This window comes from Pseudopodoces humilis, chromosome 4, assembly GCF_049639895.1.
Source record: "Pseudopodoces humilis isolate 2021_Gansu_Grassland_sample_001 chromosome 4, ASM4963989v1, whole genome shotgun sequence".
Taxonomy (NCBI): Eukaryota; Metazoa; Chordata; class Aves; order Passeriformes; family Paridae; genus Pseudopodoces; species Pseudopodoces humilis.
Window position 1 is genome coordinate 3,336,319 of NC_142203.1, and position 19,969 is coordinate 3,356,287.

At 37.9% G+C, this 19,969-nt stretch overlaps 1 protein-coding gene across 2 annotated transcripts in view; it reads right to left on the minus strand.

The window, feature by feature from the left end:
- SLC12A2 (solute carrier family 12 member 2) overlaps positions 1 to 19,969 on the minus strand; it is a 53,832-nt gene that overhangs the window by 13,510 nt on the left and 20,353 nt on the right. For both annotated transcript variants that reach the window (XM_005529442.3, XM_014258240.2), the window contains exons 6-16: positions 19,721 to 19,831; positions 16,713 to 16,821; positions 16,217 to 16,344; positions 16,045 to 16,129; positions 11,770 to 11,930; positions 7,003 to 7,110; positions 6,267 to 6,390; positions 4,978 to 5,079; positions 3,610 to 3,765; positions 2,769 to 2,868; positions 1,866 to 1,977 (exon numbers count right to left, since the gene is read on the minus strand). In XM_005529442.3, coding sequence (XP_005529499.3) covers positions 1,866 to 1,977; positions 2,769 to 2,868; positions 3,610 to 3,765; positions 4,978 to 5,079; positions 6,267 to 6,390; positions 7,003 to 7,110; positions 11,770 to 11,930; positions 16,045 to 16,129; positions 16,217 to 16,344; positions 16,713 to 16,821; positions 19,721 to 19,831 — 1,296 coding nt within the window. The remainder of the gene's footprint in view (positions 1 to 1,865; positions 1,978 to 2,768; positions 2,869 to 3,609; positions 3,766 to 4,977; positions 5,080 to 6,266; positions 6,391 to 7,002; positions 7,111 to 11,769; positions 11,931 to 16,044; positions 16,130 to 16,216; positions 16,345 to 16,712; positions 16,822 to 19,720; positions 19,832 to 19,969) is intronic.

Here is a 19,969-nt window from a genome sequence, read left to right on the forward strand (position 1 = left end):
AGATGCAGGATGACTTCATATTACACTTTATGGCAGTATTTGTATATTGCAGTCAAAGTCACCTTCTCTTTAAATACTTCCTTTATGTTACTTCTGTTGGGGTGAATCTTTTGTGCTCCTCCTAGACATCAAAATGCAGAACACAGGATGAGGTATAATCAAGAACACAGCAGCCCAGTTTTTGCAGAAGGACACAGACTCGACTAAATGGTCAAAGCTACTGAAGAATGAGGTAGTGCCACCCTTCCTCTAAGAAAGTAATTTTGAACAGGGAAGAGATATGCTCCCAAAAAACCTTCAGAGTTGTTTTCCTACAAGAAGGATGACAGCACCTTATTATTTTCTGTATAGCCTTACTTTTAAAAGGCAGTGATTACATCTGTGATATCTCCCTAGCATTACTCAGTTTGTCCTTCGTATTCACTGAAATATTAAGTTTATATAGACAGAAATAAAAAGCTTAAGACATAGCATCTGTATGTGGACTGCATTAACTTAACTTGCTCCAATCTATTCATTAGATTAGAAGCAAGTCACACTTGGTAAGTGTAATAAATTTAAACACATTTAGGAGCAATCCTTGTTTCTATTCAGCCTTTCAGGTGTGTCACTGTACCTGCAGCTTGGTGTCAGCTGCAAACCTGCTGTCCCTGTCACTGATGAAGGCACTGAAGAGCCCCAGTCCCAGGACAAGCCCTGAAGGACACCACTCGTCACAGCCTCCAGCTGGACATGGAACCATTGACCACAACAACAATCCATCCAGCCAGCTCCCAATCCACTGAACCCTACACCCTTCAGACACAGGTCTCCTCAATCTGGCGATGTCAATGTCATGTGGGACTGTGCTGAAGGCCTTGCAGAAGTCTGGGTAGGTGACCTGTGTCAGTCCAGGATTACATCTCTTACTCACACACTTGCTTAAGTCTTCTTAGTGATCTGACAGAAGTTTGGCCTTAAGATGTGAAGTAAAACTACACAGTTCCAATGTGGTAAAATGCATCTACCTAAGTTTATCAGAGGTGCCACAGCCTCTCTGTAGCTAAATGGAATTTTTGGTACAGATCACTCTATGACAGCCACCCTACATTTCAACCAGCACAACTCATGTCAAGATGATTTTGAAGGGAAGTTACTTCAAAATTGCTTCCTTCCCACCATCACAAAACCACTCAAGTTTGTCACAAAAGACACTAAGTAGTAAGAACTGTTAGAATTTTATCCTTGCAGAACCACCCCCACAAAACCCCCCCCTGCAAAAACACCCTCACTTGATATTCTGACAAAAACACCCAGGGATACTTAGTGAAGTATCAGGGGCTGGTCAAAAGGGGAAGAGGAAACACAATTAAACAGACAATTAAATTAGTCTGATAACTGAAAGAATAAAAAGCTATTTGGAAGGTTAAAAGCAATTTTTAGCTATTGGCTAAACTGATACTGACTTCCCTGCTCAAGAAATTTTTTTTCTCCCAGGGTTCTTAGGAACTCTACAAGGGAATCGATCTCCCAGTGCTCACTTCAATTAGAAGTAAAAGGTCCTTCAGCATTTAAGCATCAAATTATAAAGGTACTGAGTTTTTTACAAATTTACAAATAGTACACCTAACTGGAATAGTGATTACCTATACATAAGCAATACTTACCAGTACATCTCTTTGTGCACTTTTTAGTGTCTAATGATGCTTTAATTAAAAAAAAAAAAAGCCACAAAAAACAAATCCAAAACAAATAAACAAACCAAAACTTAAACATAAACCAGAAACAAATTCAAACAGGTTAAAACAACCAAACCAAACCCCAAAGCAGAGAGAAGAAAACCACCACCAAGGTAAACTTATAAAGTAAAGACAGAATAAACTTACCATATGTACATGGCCACAGATCATCAAGCCCACATTCTTGGTGAAAGCATGGACGAGGTGAAGCAAAGCTGGACGTGCATTTGGAGCACCTGTCATAATTAAGCACTGAGGTCTAGAATTATGAGGGGAGAAAAAATGAAGATTGGAATTAGAATTAATCTTTTTTATTAACAGAAAAGTTTCTTCCTAATATCAGCCATAACAACATATTCATCACTGCAAATGTAATAGCCTCATCCACTTCTATGAGACTACTTCAATTAAGAAAAGATCAGTTGTTACCCAAATGTCAGCAGATCTATGACTAATTGCATAAAAATTCAGTAATCTCATTAAATTTGAAAATCTACACATTTAAGAAGTTCAAGAACAGATTTTAGACAAGGCTAGGTCAGAGGGATTAAGTTTTTCTTCCCCACTGGTAAATCACATCCCTTGCATTTTGTAGCTCAGATTCTTCTGTGCCCAGCAGAAATACTGGAATCATATGCTCATTTTTGCATTACTTTCCTTCAGAAGGCAGAACTAACCTAGTGCAAGGAAGTCAAAGGCAACTTTTTAAATATATTTTAAAAGAGGAAGTGTCCAAACTTCAAAACTCATTACAGGCGATCATTATTCAAAATTATCATAATACATAATTATCATATGAATTCCCTAAAGTAATCTCCCTCAATAATCTCTTTAGCTGCTCCACTTCATTTTCATGGATGCTTTGTTTAAAACCAGGTTGCTGCCAGGTTCTTCATAACCTCAGAGGATGGCAATTGTGCTAAGAATCCCACTCAAATCTGTAATTCCATCTACTTGGATGAATCACAGGAGATGAACATGGACTTTTTGGAAACCTTAACAGCAACACTCGTGCTAGTGAACACAGAATTCCCTGTCTTTAAGTGTCACCTGAAGTTTTTCACATGATCTTCCACTCCTGAGAGCCGAATGGAATGCTGCAGTGCGTTCAGGTAAGTCAAGGCTTGAGTTGAGGATCCCCAGTTCACATCTGTTCAAAGATTTGAGTGTGCATTATTTACAGCTGTCCACTGTAAAACTGCATGATCACAAAATGAATGCTAGGCACTAACTAAACCCACTGGTTAAGCTACACCTTGCTACATTTTATCCAATACTAGTCAACAAACCCTACAGCTTAATAAGAAATTATATTTAAATATAACTTTTTCTGTAGAAGTTTTAGCAAGAAGCTTAAGAGAGGGAATATCTGACTTTTTTATCCCCACATTTCGAAGACCACAACAGCTTCACAGTCAAAAGAATACCACTTGAGGAAAAAATGCTGAGTTATTTCATACTACAGCAAAGTAAAAACTGTATCTCAAAACACTGCCTTAAAGCCAGTTACATTCAGTGGCAATCTACTAGATTAAGCAGATCCTTTCAGATTATTATTTTTATGAGGAAAAGGAAGACCCCACTATCATCTTTTTGCTCCCACACATATCTCTTGATACCTGCAATGCATTTACCATTTTCCTTATGCACCTTTTCCTCCAATTCTCATTTGGACATTTATGCCTAAGTGATTCCTTCATAATTTGGGAGGAGGGGGAACAGCAGTGACTATGCAGGCAAAATTCCATTTAATTACAACAAAAAAGCCTGATGCAGAAATTTAATCTAGTGGTCCAAACAGAAAGAAGTTTCTGGGGTTTTTCCCTCGCAAGACCATCACTTTTTCCCTTCCTTCCCCGCCTTTAAAACCAAAAGAAGGCCTTGTACATACCTGGTTTCTTGTAAGTGACATAGATGTAAAGCCCAAGGACTATGACATAGGTTAGAAGTGCTGCCCACCAGTTAATGACAAACATTACAATGCAGCACAGAATAGCTCCAACCAGAGAAATCCACATGTTGTAGTATTTGAAAGCAGGGCGCCAGCCTAGCCAAAATTTTGCAGGATAGAAGAAAGAGGGGGAAAATCAATTAAAACAACACTACAAGAGAAGGAAGGCACTGCAATTTTTTTCCTTCCCTTGTATTCTGCATCCATCCATGTGAACACCTGAGTCTGAGTGAAGCAAAAAATGCAGACTGGCATATTTATGCTTTCCATTTTCCAACACCTTTCAAATGAATTTACATCTTACAGATATGTAAATGCTCCTCATTTTGCCCCCTAAGAGCACAGCTCAGAAGGGAAGTTTGAGGATGCTTGTGGCAGTATGTCTGTTCAGTCAGGCTCCAGGAACTTTCAGCAATAGCCTTGCCTGGCATTCAGTTTCTCCTTTCAAAGGTAGTAAAGCATAAATCATTGTCTCATACTTCAGTTTCTTACATACTACTCTTTTTAGTTGTGCACTTTTACTGCTTTCACACAGAAATTCTCACTAGATTAAAAGGAAAAGTATAATCCAAACAGAACGTGGGTACATCAAAATACTGGACTGCCAGTGTTTTACATTTTTTTGCCACAAATTTATCCAAAATCAGGTATACACAAGCACACCTCCATGAACACATCCAAAATTAACAAGTGTATTAGATTATTAAAGTTACAACTGCTGTGCAAACTGTTATACCCACCCTCTGAGAAGAAAAATAATAAATCTGCCAGTTCAGTAACTTAAGAAGCTTTTAAGGGAGTTACTCCAAGTGCAACTGAGTGCGGACTGGGTATAATGTACATCTGTTCTGCAGGTACCAGGTTTTGGCTTATTCTTGTAGTTTAACCAACCTCCCACACTAAAGACTATAAAAATGTGGCAATGCCACCAGCAATGCCTGTTTCTTCTGAACTGGAAGATGAAACACATTAACAGAAACTGAAGACAACAAAAGGGTGGTTTGACAGCACCAGCTATTGAATTAGCAGAAAAGCTTTCATCCTGAGTTTCTGAATAAAGTCTGAATTATCTTGTGGTCCCTCAGCAAAGATGACAAAATTAGTAGCCCCCAAGCCCCACTGGATCACTCAGTTCTCAAAATATCAGAAGACCCATGAATACAACATATTAAGTTTTTAATGCCATGAGAATCAAATATGAATCTAATAGTTTAACTAAACCTCTATTTATTTTCAAATCTTTTAAATTGTATTTATGCATAAAGGAATTGCAAGGCTGACCTCCCACCCCTAAAATGTAGTTCCTACCTGGAGATTTTGCAAGAGAAGCATGGAATACAGAGAAGTTAATCAAGGCATATGAGGCCAAGAAGAAATTAGAAATAATTGGAGCAATGACATTCAGTTCAGCTGTAAAATGGAAAAAAAAAAAAAAAGGCAAGCTGTTATCAAAGGTATCATCCAACGGCTTTTGCAGATTACAGAGTAAAAATTCTGCTACAAAGAATCTTATTTTCTGATATACTCTAAGGAAATACAGTGTACCCTTTTTGCTGACAGAGCTTTATGTCAATGATCTCCTATTTACTAAATTATATTTTAACAGTTAAGAAGCGCAGCTTTCAGTTTCAAAAATAAAAGCACTACCAAGTGTTCTAGAAGCACCCTAGAAGCACTACATACTTTCTCAAGATCATTAATTGAGAAAATTTCATTCCCAGCAGGGCTTGGATCAGTGAACAAACATACTGGGTTCTGAAGAATGCCAGAAGATTTTAATGCTATAGACCAACACCATCACAACAGTGATGCTTACATCCTTTTCAGTGAGAGGGAAAAACCTGATACTCTCTCCTTGAGGCAGCATGGTACAAAACATTTGTATGTGTACTCTCACCACCACCAAAATTTTAAAAAAAAGTGATCAAAATGCAGATGTGCCATCCTAGTCTGCAAGTTTCTAGCTGGAATCAAGCTTCCAGTCAGCATGGGTCAGTAGGGACCCCATGGGTGTACCTCTGCCTCAAGCAGATGTGGAGGAAGGAGGACAGAGCAAATTGGGAAAAGAGGTTTAAAGCACTGGCACAGGACTCATAGATGGACACAGCACAATTAGTTTGCCACCTACAGAGAACACATGTAATTAATTATACCTAGACAACCTTCAGCAACAGCAGTGTCAGCACTCAGCTTTACCATTTGTAACTTAACAGAAAAGCACATTTTAAATAATACTGCTCATGAAAGTTTGTATTTTACGGAAACTCTCTGTCATTATTAAAAATCTGAAACGAACTTTCATATTTACAGGGAGTTCACACTGCCTCAAGCAAAGGATGTATTTCTATTGAGTGATAGTACCTAGAGACAAATATCTATGGATAAAAAGAGAAGTGCAGTTAAAATTTACTGCAGTTCTTGACATAGTTGTTATCTAGAAGACAGGAGAAAGTGGGCCTCAAAATAACCAGATTTGCTGGCTTAGAATTAATCTGTGCATTAGATCTCTAGTACCCTGTCATCAAGTTCACAACATTTATTGGAATGCTTTCTAAAGGACAAAAGGAGATTGAGATTTACTGAAATTTCAAACTAACCAATTAGTATGAATCCAAGAGCAATTAAAAATGTAAGAATATATCCTCTCAGTGGTTCATTGTTCTTCCCATAGCCTTTAGCAAACATCTGAAATCCTGGATAAATGCTGTCCTTGCACAAAGCCTAAGAGGAAAAATAATAATAAAAAAATAAATCAAGGGTCAACATGCATTTTGCTCATGCCATCTTCCACTGCATACTATCTTTCTGAACATTTCCTGATAGTTTATAACCATCCTGGAACTAATTACATTCTCAACTGTCTTTGCATCTTGACATTTTTCATTTCCACTACTCTATCCTTCAGTAATGTGCACCTGCAAGAAGCAGCTTTGCTCTTTTGTAATTAACTGTCTGTTTTACTTGACTACTGTCTTACAATCACAAAAAGTCTCTTTTTACAGACCTTATTTTCTAAGGAAGTGAAAAGTTTGCCCAATATACACACTAGTTCTCTGCATCAATAGAACTGATTCCCACCGAACTTTTTTTAACCCAATTAAAGACAGACAAGGAGATTCAATAGTTAAAAATAAGGTAAAAGAAAACACATTCAGGAACCTCAAGAAATGGTAACAACTGTTCTCCCACTCTAAACAACAGGTAAATATTAGAACAAATTACTGATGTCATCTGATATGGATCACAATGGCAGTATGTCAGAGTCCCCTTCCAAAAACAATGACTCAAAATTAATCATTCTTCAAAGTATTGCTGTTTTCTTCCCTTACTTACCTGGAAGATCTTAGGGGCACTCACAAGGGATGCTAATGCAGATGACAGGGTGGCTGAGAAAATACCTGCAGAAATCAGTGGTGCAAATCCTGATACCATGCTCATGACCTGAAAAACAGTATTTTTTTTTTTTAAATATGTGAAAAAGTACACTACACAAACAGATGGCACCATTAACTACACAAACAGAAAAAAAGAATACTATGCACTCTTCACTTAAAAGCTGAGTATCATGCATTCATATAAATGAATGAGCTAGACACAGATCAGGGAATATAAATGCATCCTGATCTCAGGATGAGGTGGTGGCTTTTCACACAATGTATCTATAATTTGAAGCTCAAATTATCAAGGGCAGAAGTCTTCATGGACTCCTAAGAAGATTAGGAGGAAGTAATGGAAGAAAAATACTTTGGAATGTGTTACATATTTCAACTAACCTATTGCTGACTAACATGGTCTCAGAAAGCCCAAGTGATTAAACAAGTGGGGAAACTGAAGAACATCAATGAAAGTTCATTGTCTTTTGTCACAATCTCCATCATTTTAAGTTAGGCTTTTTTTCCCAGTCAAAAACACAAGATCAAGACAAACTTGCTTCCTATCTCCCCAAGATCAAATCCCAGCACATCTCTCTAATGTCATTGACAGAAGTCAAACATGCAATCCTTGATAAGCTGGATGAGTAATGAGCTGATGCCTTCCAGTACCTCCAAGGGCTTTAAAAAAAGAAGGAGCTTATAAAAAGTAAATGCCATCCATATCCATGGCATGTGAATTAGAAGATCATATTTAAGGTCCCCTTCAACCTAAACCACTCTATGACTCCACTGTTCTACTGATTATTTCTGTACCACAGCTGCATCCAGCTTTGCATCTGTCATGTGAATTAAGATACACAACTGTGTAATTAAAAAACATTCACAGTTTAATTGAATATTTTTCTTTACAGAAAAAAACCCCTACAGTTGCTTTAAGACAGCCATTGCTGAAGAATTTTAGTCAACAGATGAAACCTAGCAGGGTGTTTTTCACGTACAATGTGGCTCTGCATCATTTGCACTGCTTACTTGCCTTTTTCACCCTGGCAATCTCATTTAAATTATCAGCAGAGCAACTGAAGGAAGGCAAGAAAAAACATACAGAAGTCTACTGTTTTAAAGTTATTGTCACCTGAAATTGTAAAATCTTGTTGTCTAAATAAATCTTACTAGGTAGGATCTTCTCAGACATAATGTATAGATGATTGATGAAGTTTTGATCATTAGGGCTGGTGAAAAAATGGCAAAATTTAGTGGATTTCTCCAGATCAGACTGACAAAGACTGCTGGGTCTCTCAGTCAGCTGAGTCTGTGCAGTACATCAGGTTTCACTGGTCAGTTCAAGGCATGCCTTGCTTGAAAAGAGATTTTAATAAACGGAAGTTGCAAAAAACAAGAGTGAAGTATCTGTCAGAGTAGTGTAACAAATGAAGGAGAGAATTACCTGAAGCCTATTTGCAAGTTTATAGAAAGAAAAAAAGGCATGCCAGGCCTATAATCACCGAGAGTAAAACTAACAACACATCTATTAAGCTATCTCTCCTATGCCCCAGTTTAATTTAAGTTTATGAGCAACAGAAAAAGTTACAGCTTTACAGGGAACTTTCCAATAAGCCTACATTATGTTACAGAATAAAACTTAAGGGTGTAAATGCTTTACTACGATTGTAGAAACTTTTGCTACAGCAACATAATAAACAGGTGCAGAATAATTTTTACAGCAACAGTATGTAATTTTTTTTCCCTGACATGGATGGAATAATCAAGCTTCCCTCATTACAGAGGGAATCTGTGTACAGGTCTACATCACTCTCCTTCCCATATGTAAAACATTTTTATTTTGATGCCTTCACTTTACTACACTTGCCTCAACTTACTATTTGCTTGTGGAAACAGATTAATATTTTACATTCTCTTTCTAGGTTCTGTTCAATGCCTCCAATTATTGACACCCTATATTTTTGCCTACTACACATTTTATTTTACAAACTTATTCATTTATTTTACAAAGTTGAGAGATACCCCAGCAAAGCCTATGCAATTAATATTTGGCATTTTAAAAGCTTCTAAATTACGCCTCAGGTTAAGAGACTACAGGAAGCTTCTCTAAGCTAGGAGAATACAGGGGGAACCAGATCCAGCAGAATCAGTGTGACGTGGTGCTGAACTCCCCTCCCTCCATCCCCAGCACAATCCAGACCTCCTGACCACGAACCAGGGAGCCCACAAAGGCAGCCACCCATAGCAGTGACATCTTCATCCCTACAAAACTGTGCAAGAAAGGGCAGAGTGGCCCTGTAACCACTGGTGCGTTGACACAGACATACAGTTCCTGCCGATAAGGAACTCAGTGTGTTTGCCTGGCATTTACAGTTAAGGGAGTTTCCCAAATTTCAAACATTTGGGGTCATGAAATACTGTATATTGCACATTTAGCTCCTTGGTTCAGCACTCAGGAGCAAACAAATGAGTTTCATGCTACTTTCAACCTTCATCCAAAGCTGAAATAAAAAAAAATCTGCATTTCAATTACCCAAAGCTGTAACTTTTTACTGGGAAGCTCTAGGCTGATGTTATAGAGCCCAGAACAAATTTTTGAAAATTTTCTTCTTCCAGGTGACAGCCTGGGCACAGAATAACCACTGACACTGACCAGATGTATCAGAAGCCTGTGAGGACCTGTAATTCACTGACTGTAAGAAAAACTAAAGACGGTCTTCCTAGGCAGGTTTGACTGAGCCTGTCTCACCTATTGTCCTCATTTAGAGTTTCTCATCTTAAGATTTCCACAGTAAATCATACTACAAGGCATCCATCTGCTGCCTGAACACACCCAAACCCTGAGCTGCCCCAGCAGAACTTCAGATCAATTCTTTGTCAGAAGAACTGAGAGCAGCATAAAGTGTCCTGAAGCGATAAAGCACTGTGAACACAAACTGGCACTTTCTGCCCCAGAACCTCCCTGTTTTACCAGCTGGAAGAGAAATACAACCATCTTCCCTCACCTTAGGGATTAATTTTAATTTGTGCAGTATTTGTTCCGTTATTTACAGAGAAGAAATTTAAGTCTGAGCTTGAGAAGTGCACAAGCTTGGACGCTCCCCTTCCCACACACACCATGCTCTGCATATGAAAAAAAATAATCTCACCCAACAATCAGAAATACCAAGTTATGAGCAGTTCAGTTATGAACTGGACAAGTTTCTCGTTAGATAAACAGCCTCTCATACAAACATTTTCCTTCTGACACCTGCTGAGAAGACAGAATCAGACTCTTCTCAGAAATGCACAGCAAAAGCTAAGAGGGTGAGAGAAAAAACAGCAAGGGAGAGCCTCACTGGGTATTAGAAAAATGAAATTTCACATAGAAGGTTTCCAAAACTACAACAAAGCAGGGGGGGTGTGAGGGGCACTGTATTCTCTGTGCTGCCTTTGGCCTTAAAAAGTGACTTTTCCTAATTGACTCTTTTTTTCCACAGAGAGAAGCAAGAATAATTTGGGAGGCAGAAATACTCTGTAAGTACAAGTAACATTTATGCTAAGGACCTTACAAAAGTTATGACTTAAAGACAATCAGAGGAAACCAGCTACAGGCTATTCACAGCTGTACATCTGAAAATATGCTGGTTCTTTTGAGCTTAAACAACCAAAGTCATCAGATATTTGCAAATTTGTCAATCCCACAAGAGCAATTCCAACTTTCCCTGAATAACAACGAAGTTAACATCACACAAATTAGCCACATTATTCCACTATAACAATTTCATCAGTGTATTTCAGCTCAATCTCTGGCCAACTTTTTCTATACCTGTTAGAAAAACTTTTGGCAAAGATGGTACTACCACAAAGCAGTCTGGAGTCAGTGGGCAGTAAGTTCATTTTCCCTGGATTCTTTCAAACCCTCACCAGTAGTTCATGAACAACCCAGCTGGCTGTGGTGAAAGACTATGAATTACCCCTTATCTTGTGGAGGATTTTTAAATACTGTAACATCATTTTTAATTAAAGTTCATGACCTTATTACCGTTAAAGAAGGTGCTGTGATAAACAAGTAAACCCGCGCATTTTCTAAAAAAACTTTAAAATTTAGCAAGAAAATTACTGACAGATACTACTTATGATTACCCAGCATCATTACTGAAAAATGAGTATATCTACCCCTACCAGTGAATGATGACATTCAGGTACCTAAAGAAAGCTGTATCACCACCACCTAAATCTAAGCAATTTACTCAGAAAAAGTGTAAATATTCATACCACCTGCATTTAAACACCTAAGAGTTTTCAACATGTATACATTCTTTTGCATACCAGCTAGAGTGTACCTATTCCAGATAAAACTTGTATTTATGGAGGTGAATATTTAGCCTATGACTTATCCTAATAAGCAGCTTAAAAAACCCCAAGCCAACAAATCCAAGGAAAAAAACAAACCAACCCTGTCAAAACAACAAAAAAAAACAACAAAACCAAAAAAAAATCCCCGCCTGCCCAACAAAAAAAAAAACCAACCCAGAACCATAAGCAAACAAAAAACCAACAAAATCCACCCCCAAAAAACACAAAAACCCACCAAAAAAACCCCACAAAAACCACCAAAAAACCCCACAAAAACCAAGAACAATCAAACAAAACACCAAACCAACCAAAAAAAAAAAAAAAAACCCAAAAAAACCCCCAACCAAACACAAAACCAAACACAGAGATTAAGGAGGAAGTTTTATACCTGGAAATTGTTCATCAGCCCATAGTGACACCCTGGCCCTGCCTGAGAGTGGCAGGATGAGAAGTCATAGTTAAGTTTGCAGGCTGCAGTAGTGCAGTTTGTCAGCTCGGTGACAATGGTGTCATTAACATTCCCTGTGGCATCTCTAACTACACAGGAACCTACAACAGACACAACAATAAAAAAAAAAGCTTTAACAAACTGAACCTGAATTTAAAGATATGTGTTAATTCCTTTTTATAAAAGCATAATCTCACAGAGCAGCATTAAAATACAGCATTTGGTTTTTTAACACACTACAGTACTAAGTCTAGCTTCACTATGAAGAACAAATACAAACAAAACAAATGCTCCCTTGGCTGAAACGATTTTTAGTTTTTTAAAATATCTGATTGTAGGAAGAAACAAAAAGTTTTAGCACAGAGGAAAATTATGTCAGTAGACTTGCAAAAGTTTAAGACCACAATTTTAGCTTAAAATACTATTTCTCTGAAGTGTGAGCTTCCAAATAGCTCCTGAATTGAAGTCAGTACTATAAAACAGCACTTGATTTGACAGGACTGGCACAGAGCAGAGCAGCTGGGGCTGACCCTGCATCCCTGGAAGTGTCCAAGGCCAGGCTGGACAATGTGGCTGGGAGCAGCTTGGGATAGTGGAAGGTGCCACTGCCCATGGCAGGGGTGACACTGGATGATCTTTAAGGTGTCTTCCAACCCAAGCCAACTTATAGTTTTTTAACTTTATAGTTATAATTTTATAACTTCATACTTTCTCTTTTGGTCATTTTTCCTAGAGGAGTGCAGATTTGTTTTGTGTGTATAAATGTTTGCAGACAGGTACCATTTCTGTTGCAGTTGGTTTTTTTCTGTCAATCTGACTCAGCCATTAAAAAAAAACTAAGTTTCACGAAAGCCTGTTGCAAGCCATTTCCCAATATTTAAATAAGCCATGCCCTATGTGACCACGGTATTCTTCAGTTGGTTTCTTGGTGAAAAACAGAGTACTGTTTCTCCCACATTCTTTTATAATCATCACCTTATCTACTGTCTTCAGTTCCATCTATGATTCCTTTTAATTTGGAGAAATCAGCATTTCAGCCTGTAAGTATTAATAAAAACTAAAGAGTACTAAAATAACACTAAGTTTTCAAGGTTTTTTTTTCTCATATATGACAAAAAGTAGATCAGCCTAAGTATTATTTAACATTCTGTGGTCTAATAGTAAAGGTAATCAAACTGTTTGAACACTGGGAAAAATATCTCAAGGAACAGGAATTGAACAAGAAGTGGGGAAAAGCCTAGAGAGTTAATAGAACTCCCTTATTTTAATCTTTTAGGAACCTGAATGACAAGAACTGCCTTGCAACAGAACCCCATGACAGCTAAGGAAAAATCACTACTTGCAAAGTAAAGAAGAAGGCATAGATCTGCTGCAAGTTTAAGTTTATTTAGTAATAATCCTAGGCATCCATGTATGTTGTCTCTCTTCCATGGGGAAAATGAATTCCTAATTATCTATACTGTACTTAAATTGTTGTGAGCCATCAGAAGTTGATTAACAGCCCACAGCAACACCTGGTCCCAGCAGGTGGACGTTAATTAATCCTTCCACTCCTCATTTATTTTTTAGTTACTTATTATGCCTAATTGATTAAATTACCAAAAAGTTTCCTACATTAAACACCTTCTTGCACTTTTCTTTGTGAGTATGTGGAGGAGCTGAGGCTTTTTTATGGCTTTCTTGTTTATCTGGGATTAAAAAGCTCAGTAAGAGGAAAATGTTTCTCCTTCTTCATTACACAAGTATTTACCCCAGCCACTCAAGCAGTATGTAATGGATCTGACAACACATTTCTCAGGTGAACTATTTGTAAATAACATTTTGTTGTGACAGATTGCAGTGGCAGGCCCTTTATACTGAACAACTCATTAAATACCTACAGTGCACAATCACAGCCCTCCTCTTCCTCATTTTCTCAAAGTTCAAAATCAGCTGGTTTGGCAGGACTTTCAGACATGGAATCAAAATATGGCAGAAAGAGATATAGCAGTAGGTACAAACTTAATGTGGGTCTTATTCTGAGAGAATGAAGAACAGAAGCCAGGCAGGCAGGCTCTGTTCTCAGCAGAAGACACTTAAAAGCAACAATAATAAATGTTACTTTCTGTAGCACTCCTTCAGAAAAAAAGCTTCATTTATTTATATGATTCTGGCAGCATTTTCCCTTAAAGTCTGTAGGTCTTGCCTCCCATGAAAATAACATTTCACCTTTTGACAGGCATTTATAAGCATGTTTCTGCCAAAGTCAAATAGAGCTTTGCCATGCTTTAAGCATGAGAAAGTTTACAGCCATGTCTATCAAGTTATCTCCTTAATATGCGAATTCCAGGGGTACTACAGCCCTTTAGACTGCTGTTCAGAGTGTCTAATTTTACTAGTGCTGTAAACACGTACAGTTTGGCTCCTGTTGATTAGTTTTAGTTTCTTAACTACAGGAAGCAGGTCTTAATGCTACTCAGAACTTTGGCTTTTTTTATTTTTTTGGTTAGAACTTCCTTTGTTTTTAAAGCAACAAATGTTGTTCTTTGAAATATATCTTCCAAGATTTTTGATGCGAATTTGCCTGTGAAATCTGCCTCCTCATGCCACCTGCATGTCTGCATTTGTCCTTTGCTAAATTATGAAACTGCATACCTATGTCTCACAGTTATCTTTTTGAAATAGCTGCCTAGCTCTAGCAGCAGGATCAGCAATTTTCCTTTTTTTAGCCTTTTCTACTCAATTTAGCCCTCTTACTTAGTACAGAGCATGCAAATAGAGAGGTAAGTTCAGAAGATCTTCCTCTTTCCAGATACAACTGCTCTACCACATTTGTTAGCCCCTTCAAATCTTTAGTGTCTTGCTTACCACTCTTCTGGGAAAGGAATAAAAGTTTTGTAGTTGCCCAATATTCCTAATCCAATGCCTCAAAAAGCAGCTAAATTTCACCCCATCTACAACTCCTGATGCCTTTTTTCTAACTAGCAGAATTCAAAGCTTAACACAGCAGAACATTTCTGATGAATCAAACAATTTCACGTCCAGTTGGTTTTGCAGACTGCTTCTTTTGTCAACTTTTATATTCCATTTCTCATGTTTGGAAGCTGATCAAAGTGTCCCATTAATAAGCAAGTATTAACAACAATTTTAGTCTTGTGCAGGTTGAGGTTCCAAAGGACTCAAATTTGGTAGCAAGAGGTTTACACAGTCAATTTAATTAGGAAATGAGTGTAGCCCATTATGCTGCATAAAGCACAATCACTACAGAGCAACTATTTGGCAGGGCTACACTCCCACGTTAGCCAACAGTGGCAGACTAGCAAGATTGGTATCTTTGGAAAGGAAGTATCATTAGTGGTAAGATCAATGGTACTCTTGTAAATGAGAATTTCATTCAAAAAGCACCACAGCTATTATAAAACAAGGTCTTTCATGTAAGAAAAATTATTATGCTGTCAGAAACTGGTTTGTATGACTATGTGATTTCCAATTACAGGCAAGAAACGTGCACGATTCAATTACAATCCTGTAATCTTAAGGTTAATAGAATTACTTGATGTGTGGAAAAAACGTAGTTAACCACTGGTGCTCTACAGCAAAATTGGTATCAACCCCAAGGTGACCTCTACAGGGGATTTCAAACAACTGTGGGGTGAGAAAGACTAGGAAGAGAAGACTCAGATCAGTCTGTGATTATTTCTCCTCTTTACACAAGAACATGACACTTTCTAAAGTGGGCTGAGAGAACTGAAGGCCTTTCTTGGTCTCCTCCCTCAGCTGGGGAATTACTGCTCAAGCATCCTCACCACAGTCCTGTCTGATCATCCCTCAGCTCACTGCAGGTAAAGGGCTGATTACCATAATCCTCAAAGCAATACAGGTGTTTTTTCAGTGGGTATTTCCTGAAAACATGCTTTTCTAATCCAGGGATTATCCCACTGCTAAACTGTAAATCCTTTAATGTAAATAACCACAACAAATGAGGAAACACTAATAGAAGTCTTTTGTCATCTTTAGTCTGAAGCAGTCACTTCTCTTAGAAAAGCACCAGCCATTTCACAAAATTATAAAACCACCTGAAAACAATCTCCCAACAGTAAAAAGCAGAAACCTTCGGCTATTACTTTCCCATGTCAATTACACAACAACTTTACATAACAAATTACATAAAACCGTATCAAAATACACCCTCGGAACGAACGTGAAACGATAAAGTTAAAAACATTCTCTATTTACCTACAGATACTGCAATTCCTACGTAAACCAATGTAGTGATTAAGATGGCCAACAGCGTTCCTTTAGGTATGGCTGACTGAGGATCCTGAAAGAAAAATGTCAGTGGACAGTGATGACAGAGGTCAATGCACACTCGAGTGGTTGCGAAGAATGTTTTTAATTCACTACTTACCGCAAGGTCCCCCGAGATATTTGCACCAGCAAGTATGCCAGTTGCAGCAGGGAAGAAAATAGCAAATACAGAAAAGAAAGTTTCTTCTTGTCGGAAATCCGGTCCGAAGTTCTCCATGAATATGTCGGCTGCAGGAGAAGATTTAAGTCGGTCAATATTCACATGGAAGCCGAAGTATTTAATAACCCATTCCAGCCACTACCAGACCAATAAAAAAACTGACACAGGAACTTCTTAAAACTAAGTATAGAACATTTAAGCCCCAATTCATCACTTCAACTCAAAGTCGAAAAGTAAAATCCAGCTTTTTAAAACTTAATATATATTCAATATTAAGCAATATTCAAGTTTTGACCCAACTACAGAAATCTGAAGAAATCAGGAAAAAAGTCTCCATAGTTAAGCAGGACTATAAGGTATATTTAATTAAATTTTAACAGCTTACTTTGCAAAAAAAAAGGTACTGTTTACCATACTGTAAACTGTTCCAACATACCATTATAACCAAAGAAACCTTTGGGCTTCTTGCTGTCCAGAGGAATAAATGTTCCAATGACAAAGTCTCCAATAGCAATTATGAGGATGACCAGCAGGACTATCTGTGCCTGAAACACAATGACTGCTGTCAGAAAGGAGGACTTGTTCTTTTCACACTATCAAGTGCTGCGCTATAAAATGTAAATGTTTACTTGATTCCAAATTCAGCTTCACCTTCTCAGAATGTTCTCTGCAAAAAAATGAGGAAAGCTGGAGAGAACGTGTACAAGGATTTAAAATTAAGAAGAATAATTTCCATGTTTTATGCCTAATCAAAAAGGTTTACTATTACCAAATGCCTCAAAATTATACCTCTAAAGAAAAAATGCTTAGAAGGACTATTTTCTCTATATATAAGCATTCCAGAAGGAATGCATTCGAGAAGATTCAAGAAAGTCACGTGAAAATAGCCAAATGCAACTATTGCATTATTAGCTATGTTCATAGTTTGCCTTATACTTTAGATTGTGATATTTTCTAAAAACTTTATTGCATCCAGAATCAAACAGCTTTTGTTTCCTGGAACTAGGTTATTTTGCTACACTTTCATGTTCTCAACCCTTACTTAGGAAATTAAATTGCAAACTACAACTACTTGTTAATTCCTAGTTTGGAGACTTATTTTATTACGACGTAGATTTTTAGTCACTTTTCCACGGAATTATTGTAAGCCTCCCAAGTTGAACAAGAAGTACTTTAAACCATCCAACACCTGAAAAGTGTGAACAAAGATAAATCTAGGCACTGTAGGGATAGTTCCATTTAAATAAGCAATGACACAGCTGTTATCTTTTGGGTTAACATTTGATTCCTTAGAAAGGAATGCCAATAGCTTGGAGGAAGCTATTCACAGACCTCTTTTAGGCCTAGAATCATGAGTTAAAATTCAGCTCACTGTGGCATTGCTGATGCCTACAAAACAAAGTTTTCAGTTCACACAGCCTCTCAAGAAAACAGGGTGAACAGTGATAAACAGAGCAAAATGGCCTGGAGCAGATTTAGAAGTCCACCTGAAGAAAACAGTTTGTGCCCTATATTTAAATCTTTGTAAAGCCTCAAGGATAGGTGAAAGGTGTAAGGATACAGCTGGGTGCTTACAGAAGTCTCCAGTTAGACAGAAACATAAAGATGAAGTTACCACACAGCAATTGCCACAAGTGGATTTTTCCAGTAATTCACCTAGGCTTCTTCCTGAAGCTAGAGATGTTTGCTGCATAACTTACTTAAATTCCAAAGTCTGAAAGAATGGGCTTCTAAAACTTCAACACAAAGAGCTGAGCAGTAGACACCACAAACTCTGAAAAACCATTTTTTAAAGCAAACTTCCCTGGAATCAATCCCAGTCTCTCCTCACTTTTGGATCTATTTCTAAGGCATTATTATAGATTCCCCTGCTCCATTTTCCACGCCATTCTTCTAAGACATGGCTAAGGCATGGAACACCACAGATCAAGAATAAGAGACATTACTGTTTAGCTCTGCTGAGCTGTATGTTAGCACACATGAAATACTTGTTTGACAGGTTCAGTTGCCTCTCATTGCTCCCACTTGCCTCCTTCCATGACAGAGAAGCCAGGTCTTGACTTTTACACCGAGGACAGGACTTTTGAAAGCTACCCCTAAAATAAGGATGCCACTGCAGTAATACCACAATTCAGGTTGATGTAGAAGCATTACTTTTCATGCAAATTATTGTTATATAACTGCTCATGCTACACAGCAAAACCATGATACTCCTTGTGATTTCAAGTGTCAGAGGCCAGAGGATTAGTAACAAATAATTCTTTAAAAACAGTTCCGAATAAGGAGATCAGCATTGTTTGCAGTTGGGTGCATAAAGACTGCACAAATTCAAGTTACAGACAGTCAAGGCCTACTTGAGAAAGGTAAACAGTTTTTACAGAAGTTCAATTTAGAAGTTCATGCGAAAGTCAGTTTCTTTAAGTTTCTTTTCTCCTCAGCAGACCAAAGCAATGCACTTGATCTTCACTCACTTCTTCTGGGATCCCTATTTCTTGGAAGCAACAATGATAAAAAACCCTCTCTCAGTTTTCAATACCATCATCTTGATGCAGGAGCATAAGAAACTTACAATACTTCATGAAGAGGTTCCTTCAGCTACAACAGCATTGCCTCTCAGTGCAGAAAACAGGTGCTATTGTGATACAAATATAAGTTGGGAAGGAAGCCCCAGTGATAGGCTTGCTTCACAATTTTTATTTTTTTTTTTTTTTATGGACAGATACTCAGAAAAAGACTACAAGGTGCAGGAAAGAGAGAGCAAGCTAAACTGCCTCATAATGCCAAGTAGAAAACTGGTAAGGCAACTTCTCTGTTAAAAGTACTTTAAGATCTCTTCAGTCAGGGCTGACTTGAGACTGTGCAGCCACAAGATGAGGGAAGGAGGTTTTCCCTCCTACACATTCATCACCACCAACATTCAAAACCCTTCTCCATGCTGGGTCTAGTGAATGCATCCCTCTGTTTGGCTGTTTCCAGCTGAAAAGCAAACCAGAAGAGAATGGAAGAGAAGGGAAGGGTACTGCATTTGAGCACAGATTGGCTTTGGCACCAGCACTGTGTTTTTCATCCTCAGAATTTGCCTGAAGTTCACAGTAAGGGAAAATTCCAGAGCTGAATTTCTTACCTTCTCTTGTGGTATAATTGCCCAGAAGATGGAAATACCATTAATCTACTTGACAATGTCATTAAGAGTGGATTATGCTGGAGTTTAGGTTCTCATAGGTGCTTAAGCCTCCAGTGAAGTGGTTTAAGACCTGAAATGCTGCTCAGAGCTGCACATGCTAGTGCCAGACCAAGAGCTACTGCATAAAAGTGACTTCTAACATACTATCAAGCAATACTGAATATACTAAAAGTAAGTCAGACAGCTAAGGTACAAAAACAGAACCAAAATTATGGAGAAAATATAAAAAAGAAAAAAAAAAGATGGGAGGAGTTCCTTACTTTTGCTTCCCACTCCATTCCTGCGATGGAAATGCCCAGCAGTATAACCACTGTGATAGCCCCTATGATTCTGATATCATTCATTTCATCGATCATCAATGTTCCATTTTCCTAGCAAAACAAACAAAAAGCACAGAGTCATATACATCATCAGGTAACCACCTTCCCTACTAAAGAACAGCATTCTATTCACTATAACTTACCAGTAGTTAAGCTGCGAATAAGTAGTTAACCATGAATTTACTGACT